Genomic DNA, 17,022 nt, shown 5'->3' with positions numbered 1-17,022 from the left:
GTATAGCTGGGCACTGGTGGTTCACACTTGAAATCCTAGCTACTTGGGAGGCTGAGATCTGAGTTCAAAGCTAGCCCAGGCAGGAAAGTCTTGAGACTTTTTTTTTTTTTTTTAGCTTTTTTAATGTTTGGTTTTTTTTTTTTTTTAATTGTAAAAATAGTGTACAGAAGGGTTACAGTTACCTCCTCCTTTCTCTTTCCCCTACCATCCCTTCCTTCCCCAACTTCCCCCCCTCTAGCACACCCCCCCCCCCCCCCCAAGACTTTGATTTCCAATTAACCACCAGAAAACCAGGAAGTGGCACTGTGGCTTGAGTGGTAGAGCGCTCAGATTGAGCTGAAGAGCTCAGGGACCGCACTGGAGTTTAAACCCCACAACTGAGGTGGCAGGGTGTGGGGCAGGGGTGACGGACGACTCCTGTATAAGACAATAAATACAGCATGGCAATGGTAGCTACCCTAGCTACTCAGGAGGCTAAGATCTATGAATTGTGGTTTGAAGCCAGCATGGACAGAAAAATCCCCATGAGACTCCTATCTCCAGTTAACCAATCAAAACCTGGGAGTAGAGTTGTAGCTCAAAGTGGTAGAGCACTAGCCTTAAGCAAAAGAGCTCAGGGATAGCATCCAGGCTCTGAGCTCAAGCCTCACAACAAACAAGAAAAAATACTTGTTACTCTGGGTCCCAGTAAAATCTGGTAATATAACATGATTTTGTTAACGTCTTTAAATAGCCTGGATAAAATAGCACCTTAAAAGCTCCTTAAAATTTCTTTGATAATTTTAGAAAATAGCAAGAGTAGTTTACTACTTTTGTTTCAAAAGTGTAGTATAATTTCTCAAGTTACAGGATATTTCAACTTAATTTTTCATGCAGACATTTTCTAGAAATGGTGGTATGTCTGATAATAGGTTGGGTTTTTTTTCCCCTCTGCTATTTGCCATTTAACAGATAATGAACTACAGATGATAGTTATGGAAGAGTATTGGTCATGATTCTAAGTAGATTATTCCATTCCTGTCTACTCTTATGTCCTTTGTTCATGTCCTGAAATTGAATACTGTAGTTACTCCTAAGAGTGTACAGACTGTTTTTTTTAAATGCAGATCAAATGCCATTCTTTTCTGATAACAACAAAACAGGATATCTTGAGAGGCCCTGGAACATGATAAACATGATCTAAATAAAATCCAAATCTTACCTGTGTACATAGTAGATCATGCCTTGTAATCCTAGCTACTTCAGAGGCTGAGATCTGAGGATCATGGTTCAAAATCAGCTCAGGCAAGAAAGGCTTTGAAACTGTTTATCTCCATTTAACCACCAGAAAACTGGAAGTGGTGCTTTGGCTCAAAGTGGTAGAGCATTAGCCTTGCACAAAAGAGCTCAGGGATAGTACCCGGGCCCTGAGTTTAAGCCCCACGACTGACAAGAAGAAAAAGAAAATCTAGGTCTTTTACAAGGTCTATGAGATTTTAAAACAGTATCAGTCACTTCAAAACCTACAAAGTCATATAATATGTATATGTTCTTTGTTGACTCAGTAGTAACTAAAGTCACCATTGAGGAAGGAAAATTGGGAGCTAGTGGTATATAGCACAGTGTTAAACCTTGTGCTTAGCATGTATGAGGTCTCTGGTTTATAACCCCCCCAAAACCACAAAAAAGAAAGGAAAAAAAATTACTCCTGGATCAACCTTGACGTTTTGAGATTTCATTTATTTCTTGATTCAGTGTTTAAATTGAGCATCTTACAGTCTCTATAAAGATAAGACAATAATGGATTTTTAGGGGGCTTATATCACAGAGACTAAAACTATTTTTTTCATCTCTGTGGAACTATATTTGTATAATCTCTTTCTTTGAATTATTAAAACTGACCTCTTAAGTAGTCATTTCTCTTGATAGTTAAATAAAGGAAGGCTGCCTATAATAGCACCAAGGCGGGGAAAGTCTTAAATAAAAATAGTATCGGAAGTGGCACTGTGGCTCAAGCGGTAGAGCGCTTGGCTTGAGCTGTAAGAGCTGAGGGACAGCGCCCCGGCTCAGAGTTCAAGCCCCACGACCGACAAAAAAAAAAAAAAATAGTATCACTAATCAGTTCTCTTTAAGCTTGTAGAATTCTAGCATAAGTAAAAGCTCTTTGTGTTCCTTAAATCTCCTTGGACATTAGAATGTTCTTTTACATGGTAAATTTAACCCAACAGGTTAAATTTAGGAATGAAGATTGTAATGGACAATCATATAGGATATTTTTCATCAACTTTGACCTTAAGCTAAAAGAAATCAGTGTTTAAGCTACAGCTTTTGGCCAAGCACTAGTGGTTCACAACTATAATCCTAACCACTGAGAAGGCTGAAGTCTGAGGACAACAATTTGAAGAGTTCTGCCTGTGAGACTCTTATCTTTTTACTCCAGTTGTTCAGCAAAAAGCCTAAAGTGGAGGTGGCTCAGTTTATAGACAAAGTCTAACCTTGGCTAGGAACCCTACTTTATATAATAGTACATCAAAATTACATCTAAATTAAGGTAATAAACATTGAAGATTAATAATTATTTAAGACTAAACTTCCTTCTCCTGGTTCAAGTGGTAGAGCACCAACCTTGAGCAAAAATGCCAAGCAAAAACAAGGCCCTAAGTTCAAGCCACAGTACTGGCTTAAGGCATTTGTATTGTGAATTAACTTAGTTTGGGATCAGGTCTAAAAATGCTCCTTAACATGTGGCCAAATGTATCAAGAGTAGTGTAGTCTCATTGGTTTATACAAGATGTAATTAAGGGATTGGAAGCACAGTTCAGTTGGTAGAGTCTTTGCCCATGAGCGAAAGTTTGAGTCAGTCTTGGACCTAAAAAAATTCAGTTAATTCTGGCTAGTTCTCTGCAGGTTGTGAACTGTGTTACTAACTTTGAATGAACCTCTTGCATTTCCTTGAATTTCTCTGAATAGCGGTGTATTTTCATCATAAATGTATTGGTGTGATAGGATACCTAAGTTGAAAATCCTGTCAGTATTATCTGACATAGTTACTATGGCTAGTTTAGTAGGAGGATGTTTAATCTTTAAATAATTGTTATTAATCTTTGGTGTTTATTATCTTAATTTTGATGTAGTTTTGATGTATTGTTATAAGTAGGGTTCCTTCCCAAGGTCAGAGTTGGTCTATAAACTGATAGATAAATTAATAATACTTATTGCCAAACATAAAACATTAGTCATATGGAGTCTTGTACCTGGAAAACTACATTCGTGTCTTCTAGTAATTCCAGTGCCCTTTTTCTTAGTAGTAAAGGCATATTTCAAAGTAAATATGGAAACAATATGAGTCAACTTCATAAATCTAACTCTGGCCTGGCCTTACAGCTGTGTGATCTAGAGTAAGTCAGTTCCTGCCTGGGTTTCATTACCTTTGAAATGAGGAAGTTAAACTAGATAATTTCTCATGTCTCTTCTACTCCTAAATTCTATGATTTTTAGGGAGAAAAGCCCCTCAACATTGCTGGGATATATATCTAATGTCCCATATATTGTGAAACTTCCCTATTGACGATAAAGAGGGATGGGGAAGGCTACAAGTAAGTATATCCTATTTTCTCTAATCTTTACAAAAGCTTTTCCCAGCAGAGAAATTATAGTAATGGTGCCTTTCACAAAATTGGAGGAAAAAACAAAAAAATGGAGGAAAGCTTATTCTGCAGATTTTGAGTTCCAATTTTTTAAACTTCATCAGTGGTGATTTCAAATCCTTCTCATACTCAAATCCTTCCCTTCCTCCCCCTAAGCTTCTGTCACTCACAAGGTGCTAAGATCTGAGGGTTGATAAGCCATAAAGCCAGCCTCTTTCCTCCTAATTAACCAGCAAAATACTAGACTGGAGGTATGGCTTAAGTGGTAGATTACCAGCCATGAGCAAAAAAGCTAATACAGCCCAAAAGAGGATTTTTAAATTAATATTTTTTGAGTTAGTATTAGGGCTTGGATTTTCAGGGCCTTCCACTTTGGGACGGGCACTGGACCACTTGAGTCACTCTGCTAACCCATCTTCAAATATCTTTTTTTCAAAAATCTCATTTATTTTGAAGACATCTTCTCCTAAATTTTTCCTTTATCATCATAAGAAAAAAATCTGTTACCCTTTTGCCTTCACTTCCAGTTACTGTGATTAGCAAATGAATGTAATTTTCAGATATTTGAAGCTGTGATAAGGTCAACAGGTAGCTCCTTGCAAATGGAATTTTAGAAATAGTAACGTAGATTGTTTGGTGTAGCAACACATTGCAATCCCAGTACTTGAGAAGCATAGGCTGTAGATGGAGTTTGAAACCAACCCTGTGTTACATAGTAAGACACTGACTTAACCTAGTAACCCAGATAGTCAAAATGGGAAGAATTTTTATGGGAATTTTAAATGGATACTATGTCATTCCTACTCACCAAAAAACAAGTAGAATCACTATTACAAATGGATGTGATTCACTTCTGAGACATGAAATGATTCCAGGGAATTGCAAGCTGAATGTTTGAAATAAAGTATTCTTATCTATGGCTGTACTACCCTATCATCAAAAATAGAAATTTCCAAACCACAAATTCAGATGACCAGATTTCCCACTAAGATAAATTGATAGTCTTTGGATCCTTAAATGTGGACCCAAAGAAAAGAGTAGTATTTTAGAGCTGGGAAAAATGCTGTGTGTTATAAATTAAACTCTTCCATGGTGTCATTTTCCAACTAGTTTATTGTTTAAATAGCATCAGTGTGGAGTAGTTGCTATGGGCTAGATTTTTGCTAGTCACTCCTTTTGAAACTACTATTCACGTTGTCTTAAGTTAATACTAATGCTGGTCAATTGACTATTGCTTTGAAGATTACAGTGCTTTTGTGTTGCTTTTCCCCTGACTCCTGTCTGTTTTCATAGGTTCCCTTTGTAAAGAATCCTTTCCTGGTCAAGTTTCCTCTTCATCACTCATGCCACTTACTCCATTCTGGACCCTCCTTCAGTCAAATGTGCCAGTACTTCAACCTCCATTACCCTTGGAAATGCCACCACCTCCACCTCCACCCCCAGAATCCCCTCCTCCCCCACCACCACCCCCACCTCCTCCTGCAGAAGATGGTGAAATCCAGGAGGTAGAAATGGAGGATGAGGGAAGTGAGGAACCTCCTGCCCCAGGAACAGAAGAGGATACTCCTCTGAAACCTTCCACACAAACCACAGTTGTAACTAGCCAGGTAATTAATTCCTGTGGATTTATGAATAGTTATGGTAACTGGAGCTTGACTGGTGGCATTTTACTTTAGAATAATATGTTTAACCAGAGCTATCAGCCTCTGATCACATTGTTTGTCTTTCAGAGTTCAGTTGATTCTGCCATCTCTAGTTCTCCTTCTACTAAAGCAATAAAGAGGAAAGCCTCAGAAATTAGTACTGCAGTGGTTCAAAGATCAGCTACCATTGGTAGTTCTCCAGTGCTCTATAGCCAGTCAGCTCTTACCACAGGTAAGCAAGATTAAAATGGACTTTTTTCTATGTATCATTTGTTTCCAGAACTAGATTGTTTTCTGTTTTAAAGATCATTAAGACTGTTGATAGGGGTTTATTCTGTTATTAAAAATCACTAAGGAAGAAATGTACTCGTTATCTTGCCCATGTAATGGTGACCCCTCTGTACGGTATTTTCACAATTTAAAAAAAAAAATCAATGTTAAGGGGCTGGGAAGGTGGCTCAGTGGTAGAGTGCTTGCCTCGCATGCATGAGGCCCTGAGTTTGATTCCTCAGTATACCACATAAGCAGAAAAGGCTGGAAGTGGCACTATGGCTCCATTGGTAGAGCGCTAGCCTTGAGCTGAAGAGCTAAGGGACAGCACCCAGGCCCAGAGTTCAGGCCCCACAACCAACCAAAAAAAAAAAAATCACTGTTAAAGCAGTTTGGCAAGAGCTAGGTTCTGGTGGCTCATGGCCTGTAATCTCAATCAGAAGGCTGAGATCTGAGTGTCATGGTTCAAAGCTAGCCCAGGCGGGAAAGTCTATGAGAATCTTCTTGCCAGTTAATCACCAGAAAACCAGAAGTGGAGCTGTAGCTCAACAAAACTCAGGGATGACACCAAGGCCCAGAGTTCAAACTTCAGAAAAGTGTGGGGTGGTGAATTTTGGCAAATATCTTTGCAAATTGTTTCCTGTGAATTTACCTTCATGAGTGATTTTGATGCTTAAGTTCCTTAGTATGAAAATATTCAGAAATTAATATTCTGCTTTTAGCAAATATGGTTATATTTTCTATTTTTAGAAAAAGGCATATTGAAAAGATTTTAATTGTTCTAGCCCCCAATTCCTCTGTCCTCCTTCTTGGTTCTGTCCTGTTTTAAAATTTTCCTTTGTTTCCTGTGTTAGGTCACCCTGCCACAGGGATTGGACATCAGGCTACAGGGATTGGATCCCAGGCAATGTCAGTTAGCCATCCAGCTGCAGGAATGAGTCATCAGGCCAGAGGATTGAACCTGCAGTCAAATTACCTTGGACTAGCAGCAGCATCTACAATTATGACCTATGCTGAATGTTCTGTCCCAATTGGAGTAACTACTCCCTCCTTGCAGTCAGTCCAGGCCCGGGGTACTGTGCCAGCCACTGCCATTATAGAACCACCACCTCCTCCTCCTCCTCCTCCCCCTCCAACACCTCCACCACCACCACCAGCTCCCAAAGTGCCACCACCAGAGAAGACAAAAAAAGGAAAGAAAGATAAGGTGAATCTCTTAAGGTGTTTTGTATTTAAAAAGGATTTTGGGGTTTGAGGCGTGACTCAGTTGGTAGAGCACTAGCCAATGAGCAAAAGCATCAGGTACAGAGTTTGAGGCAGGAGGTATGACTCAAGTGGCAGAGTAGCTGTCTAGTAAATGTGAGCTCCTGACTTCAAACCCTAGTACTGCCAAGTAAAGAAAATAATAATACATTTGTATTGTGCACTTACCACCTCTGTTTAATTGTAAGCAAAACAGAAGAATGCCAATTAAGCAGTTACTCCTTTATCCTCTTCTGCATCCCCTGGGAAACACCAATCTACTTTGTGCTTCTAGCTTTACCTGTTCTGCATAGTTCACATAAATGAACTCATTGTTTCTGGCTTCCTTTATTTACTGTTTTCACAGTTCATGCACTTAACTGTATGTCAGTATTTTATTTGGGCAGTTTTGGATTTTGAACTCAAGACCTGCTAGCCCTCAAAATGGGGATACTGAGGTTTGATTGCCCAACTCTTTGATGTACATAGCCAAGTATCCAGCACAGTTATTTGAAGAGACCATACTTTTCTCATTGAACAATTCTGTCATCCTTATCGAAAACCAGTTGACCAGAAATGTTTGGGTTTGTTTCTAGACTTTGGATTTTATTCCATTGACCTACATGCTGATCCTTGTTAATACTACTGTTTGGATTCTGTAGTTGGTTTTTTTGTTTGTTTGTGTGTTTCAGTCGGGTTTGAACTCTACCTGGGCACTGTCCCTGAGCTCTTCAGCTCAAGCCTAGTGCTCTACCACTTGAGCCACAGTGCCACTTCTGGCTTTTTCTGTTTATATGGTGCTAAGGAATCAAAACCAGGGCTTCATGCATGCGAGGCAAGCATTCTACCACTGAGTCACCTTCCCAGCCCTAAACTTTAAAATTTTGAGCAAAGTGAAAACCTCTCACTGAAACTGCAAACCTTGTCCCTTATACCTATGTTCATGAAAATGTTTCAGGTTTCCAAGCCAAATATAGAGCATTTTGTCTGTAACGGCTTCCATTTCAAGAATATGACTACTCTAAGCTGGGCACTGAGATGGTTCATGCCTGTAATTCTAGTCACTCAGGATGCTGAGATCACAGGATCACAGTTCAAAGCCAGCCCAGGCAAGAAAGTCTTTGAGATTCTTATCTCCAATTAATCACCTGAAAACCGGAAGTGGTACTGTGGCTGAAAGCAGCAGAGTGCTAGCCTTGCACAAAACAACTCAGGGACAGTGCCTAGGCCCCAAGTTCAAGCCCCATGACTGACAGAAAAATAAACAACTTTTCAGTATGTTAGGCAAAAACAATGATTCACACCTTTAATCTCAGCACTTAGAAGGCTAAGGGAGTAGTTTAGATTTTGAGGCAACTCTAGGCTATATAATAAAACCCTATGTAAAACAAAATCGGTTTTTCCATTTAAAGTCAGACAAAGGTCTTATCTCCAAGGTGGAGGGCCCTATTCCTATTTTATATATTAAGATTTCTTCTGACTTTAACTTCTGTTATAGACAAAGAAGAGTAAAACAAAAATGCCATCTTTGGTAAAGAAGTGGCAGAGCATCCAGCGTGAGTTGGATGAAGAAGAAAACTCAAGTTCTAGTGAAGAGGATCGGGAATCTACTGCACAGAAGCGAATTGAAGAGTGGAAACAGCAGCAGCTGGTCAGGTAAAAGCCAGCCCATTACAAGCTTGTAGTGGTAGTTGTCATCTTAGAGCAGTCATATTCTTTTTTTTCCTTTTTTTTTTTTTTGGTCAGTCATGGGGCTTGAACTCTGGGCCTAGGTGCTGTCCCTCAGCTCTTCAGCTCAAGGCTAGTGTTCTACCACTGGAGCCACAATACCACTTCCAGTTTTCTGGTGGGTAATTGGAGATAAGAGTCTCAAGGAGCCGGGCGCGCCGGTGGCTCACGCCTATAATCCTAGCTACTGAGGAGGCTGAGATCTGAGGATCACAGTTCAAAGCCAGCCCAGGCAGGAAAGTCCATGAAACTCTTACCTCCAATAAACCACCAGAAAACCAGAAGTGGCGCTGTGGCTCAAGCAATAGAATGCTCTCCTTGAGCTGAAGAGTGCAGGGACAGCGCCCAAGCCCAAAGTTCAAAGCCCACGACCAACCAAAAAAGAAAAGAAAAGAATCTCAAGGACTTTCCTGCCCAGGCTGGCTTTGAACCACAATCCTCAGATCTCAGCCTCCTGAATAGCTAGGATTACAGGTTTAAGCCATGTGTCACTGAGTAAGAGCAGGCATATTCTTGAAATGGCAGTCCATAACAGACAAAATGCTCTATACTTGGCTTAGAAACCTGAAACATTTTCATGAACATAAGTATAATAGACAAGGTTTGCAGCTTCAATTAGTTTAATTTGTTCAAAATTTTAAAGTTTGGTTCTTTTCCTTCTAGTAAAGTAATATATATATATTGTTTTTGCAGTGGCATGGCAGAAAGGAATGCTAACTTTGAAGCCCTCCCTGAGGACTGGCGAGCAAGACTGAAAAGGAGGAAAATGGCTCCAAACACATAGTGGTTTTATTTTGTATTTTTTTTAATTTAGTTTTGTGTTGTCTTAACAAGTTTTACTGTTGTCAAATAAATTATAAGTGTTACTGAGGAGAGCCTTTCTTGGGCCAGGAGCATATGTTCACAAAGTTGTCCATTCATGAAATGTAATTTTTCTGTTTGCTGAAGGTAAGGTGATTAGAATTGCTCTAACGTGGCTACTTTTATTCTCACAGGCAGTCTTAACATGTTAGTATCAATCTTGAATATGTAGCTTGTGAGCATGGCATTTCAGTAGGGGACTTGACAAAAAGTGAAGGATTTTCCTGCCTATTAGATCTTAATTGAATTCCCATTTGACACACTTCATTAACTTCCACTCCAGAACAAGTTCAATTAAGAAGGCAACTTTTTATTCTACTCTGCTTGGATCTCTCTTTGACCTCTTTAGTCTGCCCAGAGATGTTGAGGTCTGTCTGATGGCCAACCTTAGAAGTAAATCTTTTCTCATAAGTTCCAGGATTTGACACACTAGGTAGCATATTTAAATTTTAAGTACAGGCAGGAATAGCAGCCATGGGCGTTCATAGCTTTATTTTGAAATTTTTCCCTTGTGAAAAATATGTGGCAGTGTAACAGTAGCCGCTCCATGTATTATGTTTCCATTGTTCTTGCATATTCTAAAATTTACCTTCCTTCTGTGTGTGAATGTATTTTCCATAAAATTCCAGTATTTAGAAAATAGTTCATTGTCTGTACTATCACAATCAGGTAAAGTCACTTTAAACTGAAGAAAAGCAAATTTGTGTTCAAAGCTATTTGTATTTCTCCAGTTTCTGACCTTGTAAATATGTATATATGCACTAATAAAAGTCTTTTTATACTCCTGATTGGTTATCCTGTTCCTCGTTAAACTGTTATTCCACAATTATGTAACCAGGACTTATTTTAGTCAATTCTTAATTGCTGTTTTCTATTCAAATGTGGTGCAAGGTATGCACAAACTGAACAAACATTCATGAAGAAGCTAGCAGTATCTTGGGGTGGGGGGGATGTAGAAAAATAGGCCTCTAGCACCAGATGGTGCTCAGTTTCTGGAGCTTATACCCTATTTATAAAATTTGACCTACTTAAGTCCTGGAAATGATGTAATGTGGTTAACATTCTGAAAAATATAAAGGTGCTTTAAAGGCTTTTTTCTTCTTACATATACAACGGTGATTATAAAAGTAATGTATACTTAATAGTTGTATATAATTGACCAAAGACATTAGTTTAAATCTTATATCCATATATTCCTATGCATATAATTAAATTTTTTTAACCTGGTCATTGTCATGTATGATAGTGTGTTGAATTTTTGTTTACCATAGTGAATATTGGGATACCTGTTTTGTATATAAAATTCTTTTGTTACTTGCTTAGAGTAAATTTATGCAAATAAATAAGGTTATCAACTAGCAAAGCTTTTGTCCTAACTGACTGGGGAGTTTTCCAGACTGGGATGTATCTGACTAGGCTACTTATTAAGTAAAAGTGAAAGAGGCTAATGAGTAAACTACAGCCCAAAAGCTGGGGGCGCAGAGGCTCTTGCCCGTGTGTAGGTACTCCTGTAGATGGGTTCTGGGGATCACATTCCAAGTTAGCTCCAGAGGACACGGCTTCCAAAAATCCCACAGGTATTGGTGTGGCTCAAGTGGTTAGGGTCATGCCTTGGACACACAGCCAAGCGGGAACCCAAGGCCCAGAGTTCTAGCCTGGGTAGCGGCATACACAAGCTGACCAGGCAGTGAGCCACTTGGAAGATCCGATGAAGACTCCCAACACTATGCCCCGATGAGTGGGGTAGTGCTTGCCATAAGAGCAAACTAACTTCCGACGCCTGACCCAGCTGCGGGGGGCGGGGCTTGGCTGTTGGGCAGCCCCGCCCCCCTGCTTCCGGCTCCTGGTTGCCAGGAAACCCAGGCCGGCACCCAAAGCGGTGTAGGTGAGTTGGACTGGCAGGGTTCACGTCCGGTACCCCGCGGGCCTTCCACCTCGCCCGGCGACACTCTCCTCCCCCGCATCCCCGCCCCCGCTTGCGTCCCGCCAGGCCCTGCGGGCTCAGAACTTCATTCCGTTGCAGGGCCTACCTGGTCCCCTGACATCTTCAGCGTCTTGGAGGCCGCCCACCCCCATTTCCTTCCCGCGGCGAGAGCGAAGCATGGGGCCAGCCAGGGGCCTGGCGCCTGGGGAAGGCTGGGCGGGAAGACCGGCCGCGCCCTCTGACCCCTCAGGTATGCCCCCCACACCCCCCACCCCGCCCCGGGCTGCATGCTGGGAACCACCGTGTGGGCCCCCCTCCTCCGGGGTGCTCGAATGGGTGGACAGGATTGCCCCAGGTGGACGGGGAGGTGCGGGAAGAGGGGCACCGGCAGGGCTTCACACTTGCTCCGTGATTGACTTACAGCTTCTCGCATGTGAGCAGCTGCCCTGGTGGAAACTAGGCAGCCTAGCCTAGGTGCGGTGACTCCAGACGGCCCTCCGCGTATCATGCAGCAGGAACATGTTCCCAGCATTGGAAACTGACCTAAAGCAGGAGGTGGGTACACACTCACCCCAGAACTCCACAGAAACCCAGTTCCCCTTGGAGACCCTGGTCCCTGAGATGGGATCGTTCACAGGGATCTCAGTCCGTTTGTTTACAGAAGGCCTCCAGTACACTGTCACATACGACTTAGCTCGGCACTTTTTGTTAAGAATTCAGCTTTGGGGCTTGGAAAGTGGCTGAGTGGTAGAGTGCTTGCCTTGCATGCATGAGGCCCTGGGTTCGATTCCTCAGCACCACATAAGCAGAAAAAGCCAGAAGTGGCGCTGTGGCTCAAGTGGTAGAGCGCTAACCTTGAGCTGAAGAACTGAGGGACAGCGCCCAGGCCCAGAGTTCAAGCCCTACAACCAACTCCCCCACACAAAAAAAACCAAAATATTCAGCATCCTTTGAAAGGACTTTTGTGATTAAGATGAACTTTTCTTTCACAGACTCATCCTGATCCCTATGAGGACTTCATGCACCATCACCTCCAATATTATGGCTATTTTAAAGGTAAGAGCTCATTCAATTTTCTTTATTTTTTTCCCTTTCATTCTTGTTTTTGTGCCGTACTGGGCTTGCACTCAAGGCTTCTTGCTCACTTGGCTTTTCACTTTACCACTTGAGCCACACCTCTGCTTCCAGTTTGTGTGTTTTTGGGGGGGAGGGGGGTTGCTAGTTAATTGGAGACAAGAGTCTTCCAGATTTGCCTACTGGGCTGACTTAGTCACCTCAGATTTCAGCCTAGTAGCTAGGATTACAGAGAGGAGCCACTGATGCCTAGCACCATGTCTTAATTACTATTTGACATTAAAATAGCTTTTAGTTTGTTTCTTTTTGAGGACAAGTTCTTGCTATATAGCAGGCTGGCCTCAAACTCAAGATCCTCCTGCCTCCCAAGCGCTGGATTACAGGGGTGCCACCATGCTTGACTTAATTTTTTATTTAAAAAATTATTGGACCCCCTTGTGCAGTCTTTTACTTTTCTTTTGTCAGACCTGTGACTTGAACTCAGGGCCTGGGCACTGTCCCTGAGCTTCTTTTGCCCAATACTAGCACTGTTACCACTTGAGCCACAGAGCCACTTCTGGCTTTTTCTTTTATGTGGTACTAAGGAATTGAACCCAGGGCTTTCATGCATGCTAGGCAAAGCACTCTACCACTAAGCCACCTTACCAGCCTCATGCAGTCTTTCCAAGTTAGAAAATTAAAAAAAAAAAAAACTATTGGGATTGCACTGGATCTGTAAATCAAATTTCAAAAAAAATGATACTGGCCGGGCGCTGGTGGCTCACACCTGTAATCCTAGCTACTCAGGAGGCTGAGATCTGAGGATCTCGGTTCAAAGCCAGCCCGGGCAGGAGAGACCATGAGACTCCTATCTCCAATAAACCACCAGAAAACCGGAAGTGGCGCTGTAGCTCAAGTGGTAGAGTGCTCGCCTTGAGCTGAAGAGCTGAGGGACAGCGCCCAGGCCCAGAGTTCAAGCCCCACGACTGACAAAAAAAAAATGATATTGTTTTTATTGAGTCATTTATAGCGTAGTCTCCATTTACATAAGCCTTCTTTAATGTCTCTTAATAAAAGTTTAGTTTTATTTCATAGTACTTTATATTTTTTAACATAAAAAATTGATTTTCTAATTTTATACTGATTACAGAAATTAGACTGAGGGTTTGTTTGGTGGTGGTGGTATGTGTGTGTGTGTGTGTCTGTGTCTGTGTGTCTGTGTGTGTGTTTTAAAACAGGCCTCATTCTTTCTGTGGTTCAGGATGTCCTGGAACTTGCTATATACTCCTATCTGGCCTTAAGTTCAGGATCCTCCTGCCTTTATTTGTCTTTATTTAGTTCTAGTAATCAAGACAGGGCCCGTGCATGCTAGGCAAGCCCTCTATCATTACGGTACAACCCCAGCCCTTGGCCTTGTGAGACAGGATCTTGCTATGTAATTCAAGTCAGCCTCAAACTCAAGATCCTGCTGCTTCCACCTCCTGGTTACCATCCTGCCCAATTTAGAATTAATTTTATTTTCAGTAACCTTGTTCAACATTCTTATTATTTCATTTTCTATAATTCATTGAAAACTATTTTCAGTTGGCCAGAATCAGCAAGTACCCCCAAGACAAAATGGATTCTGCCATCAGTACAGTACTTCTGTTCTGATACCTGCTTTCATTTCGGGTTGGCTCCCATAGCAGCTCTTACAGCCATTGGTTCTTTCTGCCTTCCAAGCCCTTTTTCATTTTACTATGTCATTCTGCTTCTCAGGTCAAAGCCAAGGATTGTTGTATATGCCTACAATATCAGCATTTAGGAGATTAAAGGCAGGAGGATCCCACATTTGAAACTAACCTAGGGAAAGTCAGTGAGACCTCACCTCTGAATGAATGAATGAATGAATGAATGAATGGAAAATTATTGAGCTGAGGATATGGTTCATGTGATAGAATTCTTGAACCCTCATTGGATTCCCAGTTCATCAAAGAAAACTCAAAAATTAAAAAAAAGCATCATTGGGCTGGGAAGGTGGCTCAGTGGTAGAGCGCTTGCCTTGCATGCTGGAGGCCCTGGGTTCAATTCCTCAGCACCACATAAGCAAAAAGAAAAAAGCCGGAAGTGGCGCTGTGGCTCAAGTGGTAGAGCGCTAGCCTTGAGCTGAAGAGCTGAGGGACAGCGCCCAGGCTCAGAGTTCAGGCCCCACAAATGGACCCAAAAAAAAAAAAGAGAGAGAGAGAGAGACTTAGATCTGAGGATCAAGGTTCAAAGCCAGCCTGAGCTGAAAGATCTGAGAGACTCTTATCTCCAACAAAAATCCAGAAGTGGAAGTGTAGCTCAAGTGATAGAGCACCAGCACTGAGGGAAAAAGTCAAGAAGAACACAAGGCACTTAGTTCAAGCCCCAGTACCAACAAAAAAAAAAAAAAAAAGAAGGAAGGAAGGAAGGATTGAGAATGTACTCAAATGGTAGAGCCCAAATGTGAAGGCTGGGATCAAAGCCTAGTACTGCTGGGCTGGGAAGGTGGCTCAGTGGTAGAGTGCTTGCCTTGCATGCATGAAGCCCTGGGTTCGATTCCTCAGCACCACATAAGCAGAAAAAGCTGGAAGTGGCGCTGTGGCTCAAGTGGTAGAGCACTAGCCTTGAGCTGAAGAGCTGAGGGGCAGTGTCCAGGCCCAGGGTTCAGGCCCCACGACTGGCAAAAAAAAAAAAAGAAAAAACAAAAACAAAGCCTAGTACTGCTGAAATAATTAGAAACGAGGATTAGCCTAGCATGTATGAACCTGGATTACATAATGAATTCATGGCCTCAGAAAAGACTGACAGACAGAGATGGGGGGAGGGGGAGAGAAAGAGGATTGGAGGAGGAAGAAAAAGTAGAGGAGGGAAAGGAAGTATTGAGAGAGGGAGAGAGGAAAGGAAAAGAAGAGGGAAAAAGAGAGAATTGAGATATGTTCTAAAAGCACTTGAACTTGTGGTTTTCAGGTGGTTAATTGGAGATAAGAGTCTCACGGACATTTTTGCTCCAGCTGGCTTTGAACTGAGATCCTCAGATCTCAGCCTCCTGAGTAGCTAGGATTACAAGGAGTGAGCCACCAGCACCCGGCTCAGTTGTAGTTTTTGTACTGATGGTTTTGGTATTAAACCTTGATGTTGGACAGCAGCACCCAGGCCCAGAGTTCAAGTCCCACAACCGACAAAAAAAAAAAAACCTTGATGTTAGGGCTGAGAATATGGCTTAGTAGTAGAGTGCTTGTGTAGCATGCATGAAGCCCTAGGTTCAATTCCTCAGTACCACATAAACAGAAAAGCCAAGACTGGCCAAAACAAAACAAAGCAAAAAACCCTTGATGTTAGAGATAATGAGTCACTGTGTCAGCAGCTTTAATTAAACCGTTTCTGCTCAGCTCAGAAAGGCAGTTTACCAAACTCTACAACCCATCAGCATGTTTGGAAGAATAGCCCTCGGTACCTGTTAAATGGCTCTTCAGGAGAAAGAGATGACTTGCTACCGGAATGCCTGCAGAAGGAGAAGTTTCTATGTGAGTAATAATCAGTCTGTATGATCCCTAGAACCTTATGAACCTGACAGCCCCCACAGGAATTCAGAGGCTGTTGTCTGATGGCAGAGAGGCCAGGGAGCAGCCTTGGCTTCTATTTTTTCCCTCAGAAATGTTCTCTCTAGTTCTATTTTATAATTTATAATTTTAAATTCAAGTATTGTGCCCTCTCAATTTTCTTCCTCAAGACTTTTGACAATTTATCCAGGCACAATTTGTAGGTTATACAGAATTTTAACATTTTATGATTATAAATTATGAAGAAATAAGGAGAAATGTATCATAGCATTACACATCTCCTATGATACTTTAATACAGTAAGTAAAGTTATTTAAAGTAAAGTTATTTAAAGTAAAGTTATTTAAAGTTTCAAAGAAGGAAACATTGTTCACATATTTCCTCTTCCCATTGGCAGATTCATTTAGGCTGACTTCACCACTTCTTCGAAGCAGACAACTTCTTTGTGATGAGTTGGATGAAGTAAACCCACACCTTCGCGAACCCCGAGAGCTTTTTTCTAATTTGTCTAGTAGAGGTCCACTGCAGGCTCCAAGATGGCCAGTAGAATGTGAAGTCATCAAAGAGAACATTCATCATATTGGTAATGTGACTTGTGCATCATGTTTTTACTATTTTTCCCAACTTTATTACAAGGCCTTAGGATTTAAAGTCCTATATGCTAAAGTACAAGGCAGGACAGTCAACATCTTTCACCTTGAAATGATAAAAGGGGGAAACTGAAGCCAGGTATGGTGGTCCAAAATTGTAATCCTAACTACTTGGGAAGTGGAGATTAGGGGATCAGGATTCCCAATCAGTGCAATCACAAAAGTTCACAAGACTCCATCTCAACCAATGGTTCAGTTCAAAAGTGTTTCCTGTTATCGAAAACTATAGGAAAGCCCAGTGGCTAGGCACAATGGCATTTTACCTGTCATCCCCAGCAGCACAGGGAAGCCCAAGAAAGAGGACTGCAGCTAGACCAAGCATAAAGTGACCAATGCAAAAGGATCTGAAGGTGTGGCTCAAGTGGCTGAGTAGCACAAGGCCCCCGTGAAGCCTTTACAGAAGTGACTTTTGTTGCAAAGTGGGGACTTTTTTTTAAATTTTATTTTATTGTAAAGATGCTG

At 41.6% G+C, this 17,022-nt stretch overlaps 2 protein-coding genes across 2 annotated transcripts in view; both read left to right on the top strand.

Moving 5' to 3' along the window:
- Positions 1-10,733, top strand: part of Fnbp4 (formin binding protein 4) — a 30,406-nt gene extending 19,673 nt beyond the window's left edge. The window contains exons 13-17 of the mRNA XM_042675894.1: positions 4,920-5,233; positions 5,357-5,501; positions 6,394-6,746; positions 8,280-8,437; positions 9,203-10,733. Of these exons, the coding sequence (XP_042531828.1) occupies positions 4,920-5,233; positions 5,357-5,501; positions 6,394-6,746; positions 8,280-8,437; positions 9,203-9,293 (1,061 nt within the window). The 3' untranslated portion in view covers positions 9,294-10,733. The remainder of the gene's footprint in view (positions 1-4,919; positions 5,234-5,356; positions 5,502-6,393; positions 6,747-8,279; positions 8,438-9,202) is intronic.
- A 712-nt stretch (positions 10,734-11,445) lies between these two features.
- Positions 11,446-17,022, top strand: part of Agbl2 (AGBL carboxypeptidase 2) — a 37,114-nt gene continuing 31,537 nt past the window's right edge. The window contains exons 1-5 of the mRNA XM_042676099.1: positions 11,446-11,544; positions 11,718-11,849; positions 12,287-12,350; positions 15,740-15,874; positions 16,308-16,493. Of these exons, the coding sequence (XP_042532033.1) occupies positions 11,814-11,849; positions 12,287-12,350; positions 15,740-15,874; positions 16,308-16,493 (421 nt within the window). The 5' untranslated portion in view covers positions 11,446-11,544; positions 11,718-11,813. The remainder of the gene's footprint in view (positions 11,545-11,717; positions 11,850-12,286; positions 12,351-15,739; positions 15,875-16,307; positions 16,494-17,022) is intronic.

Source organism: Dipodomys spectabilis, unplaced genomic scaffold, assembly GCF_019054845.1.
Source record: "Dipodomys spectabilis isolate Male_0828 unplaced genomic scaffold, ASM1905484v1 ptg000030l, whole genome shotgun sequence".
NCBI classification, from domain to species: domain Eukaryota; kingdom Metazoa; phylum Chordata; class Mammalia; order Rodentia; family Heteromyidae; genus Dipodomys; species Dipodomys spectabilis.
The sequence above is the reverse complement of the archived record's forward strand: the minus strand, read 5'-3'. Positions and strand labels throughout refer to the sequence as shown.